Source organism: Entamoeba histolytica, genomic scaffold, assembly GCF_000208925.1.
Source record: "Entamoeba histolytica HM-1:IMSS scf_1104750518801 genomic scaffold, whole genome shotgun sequence".
NCBI classification, from domain to species: domain Eukaryota; phylum Evosea; order Mastigamoebida; family Endamoebidae; genus Entamoeba; species Entamoeba histolytica.
Window position 1 is genome coordinate 1 of NW_001915735.1, and position 2205 is coordinate 2205.

At 22.3% G+C, this 2205-nt stretch overlaps 1 protein-coding gene across 1 annotated transcript; it reads right to left on the reverse strand.

Annotated features, from left to right (window-relative positions):
• Window positions 1–31: 31 nt before the first annotated feature.
• On the reverse strand, window positions 32–1442 carry EHI_165920 (uncharacterized protein; the record flags this gene model as incomplete). The annotated part of the gene is made up of 2 exons (XM_001914477.1): window positions 32–90; window positions 146–1442. 2 exons carry the CDS (start codon window positions 1440–1442, stop codon window positions 32–34), a joined length of 1356 nt encoding a protein of 451 aa, XP_001914512.1.
• Window positions 1443–2205: the final 763 nt, after the last annotated feature.

Here is a 2205-nt window from a genome sequence, read left to right on the forward strand (position 1 = left end):
TATTCACATTCAATACAATGGTTTTGATTATTTAATTTAATACAATGTGAATTTTCTTGACATTCATTGTTTGAATTAAGAGAATATCCACTTTTACATTTAATACATTTAAATGCTTCCTTTGATTTACCAGTTAAAATAATACAATTTGGAAATGGATTAATTAGTGTTATATTTTCATCAATTGTCATAATATTATTATTACCATTACCATTAATAGTTAGTGTTGTTGATATAGAAGAAGCAGTGAAATAATAAATACAATCACTAACAAAAGAATTACAAGTGAGATTACCATTTATAATTAAATTGAATGGGGGTTTTGATGGATTTGATAAATGTTTTATGTGGTTATTTCCATCAATTTCTAATGTATTTGTTTCTGAATTGTATTTAAATTGTGGTTTATTATTTGGTTTTCTAATATTCGTAATTTCAAAATTATTAAATTTTATCATTTGGTTGTACTTGTTGATTGATGAAAGTGAATTTATTAATAATTTAACATTATCATCAACATTAATTTGTTTAGCATACACAAAGTTATATAATGTAATGTCATGGTCAATATGAAGAATTGTATTGCTGATATTAACCATGTTAAAGTTTACTGTTGTTAAACTTGTTTTAATATTAAGAGTACATTCATTTCTATTATCATCACATGGACAATGTGGATAATTAAATATATAATCACCTCGTCCTGAATATGATGGTGAATAATCAGTACCAATCATTGTACAAATAACATTTTTATTCAATGTAATTCCATTTGGACAAAATCTCATTAACCTCTTATTTGATAGTAAATATGCTGTACCATCTGTCATACTAAGTCCTTTATCAAAGTCTTTTGGTGAATAATGATTATATGTGTTTTCATCACAATCAAGTGCATTTTTATTATTAAATGACATCACGTCAAAACATTGATCATTATTACTTGGATTTTGAATTTCAAATTGTTCTGTTGATGTTGTAGTTGGTTTGTAAAGATGTATCCTATTACTATTCCAAATAATTAATTGAGGTTGATTTAATGATGGAGTTGTTTCAAATTTAATTAGTCGTTCAAATGAAACTGCACCATTCCAAATTATTTTAGAATTTTTTCCAATGTTAAATTCTTCTCTTGTATGAAATTTACCATTTAATGTAATTTGAGAATGTTTTTGAATATAAAAAGTCTTTGCATTCCAATAATCCTTTGAACTTGTCATTATAAAATTACCATTAAAATATGTACTTTTACATTCCATAGGTTTATTTAAAGAATAAGTGAAGTTACTCTTAAAATAATATGAACATTCATTATTAGTTGTTTTGCATAGTGTAAAAAAGTTATCATTAAATCCATCTTCAAATTTATCTCCTAATGGAATACAATCATAAGCTTTAGCATGAATACAAATAATCAATAATATAATATAAAATATTAACATCAATGAATATAAAGAATAACAATATTAGATTATTTGTGATATTTATTGTTTCTTTCTTTTTTATTATTTTGATTTTTTTAATTTTTTGTTATTTTATACTATAAATAGATTATTAAAATATAATAATTTATTAGTTGTTTTTATTATTAATTAGTAATTTCTTACAACAAAAAAATGAAAAACACGAATTTTTGATTTTATAGTAAATGTTATTCTCAATAACTCATTATTTTGTTTATTGAATGTGTTATTGTCTTTTTATGTATTTATTTACTCACTCTTGAATTATCCATTAACAAAATGCAACACACATTATTTGATAATAAAGCATTGATGGTTTTTCATTTTGAGATGAAATGAAATTATGAAAAACAACAGAATCATTAATACTTATTTCAATGTAAAGTAAATAATTAATTGAATAAATAAAACACTTTAGTACAAATTAGATTAAATGAATAAAGAAATAGTGAACAACAAGAGCATGAAATATTGGATAATGAAAATGATAACTCTTTCACGAATGTCTATTCATGTAGAATGTGACAACTAAACAATATTATAAGAAATAAAAACGTGAGTTTGAGACTAACAATGGAAGATATTGTATGTGTATAACTTCAATGGAATGTGTCAATGTTACATTGATAGAATATTCATAATTTAATGATGTTATTCAATGTTATTTAATTTAATGATGATAGAAATTATCAATAAAATATTCAAAGAATTGGTTATTTGAATAAGTTTTATATTTTTTACA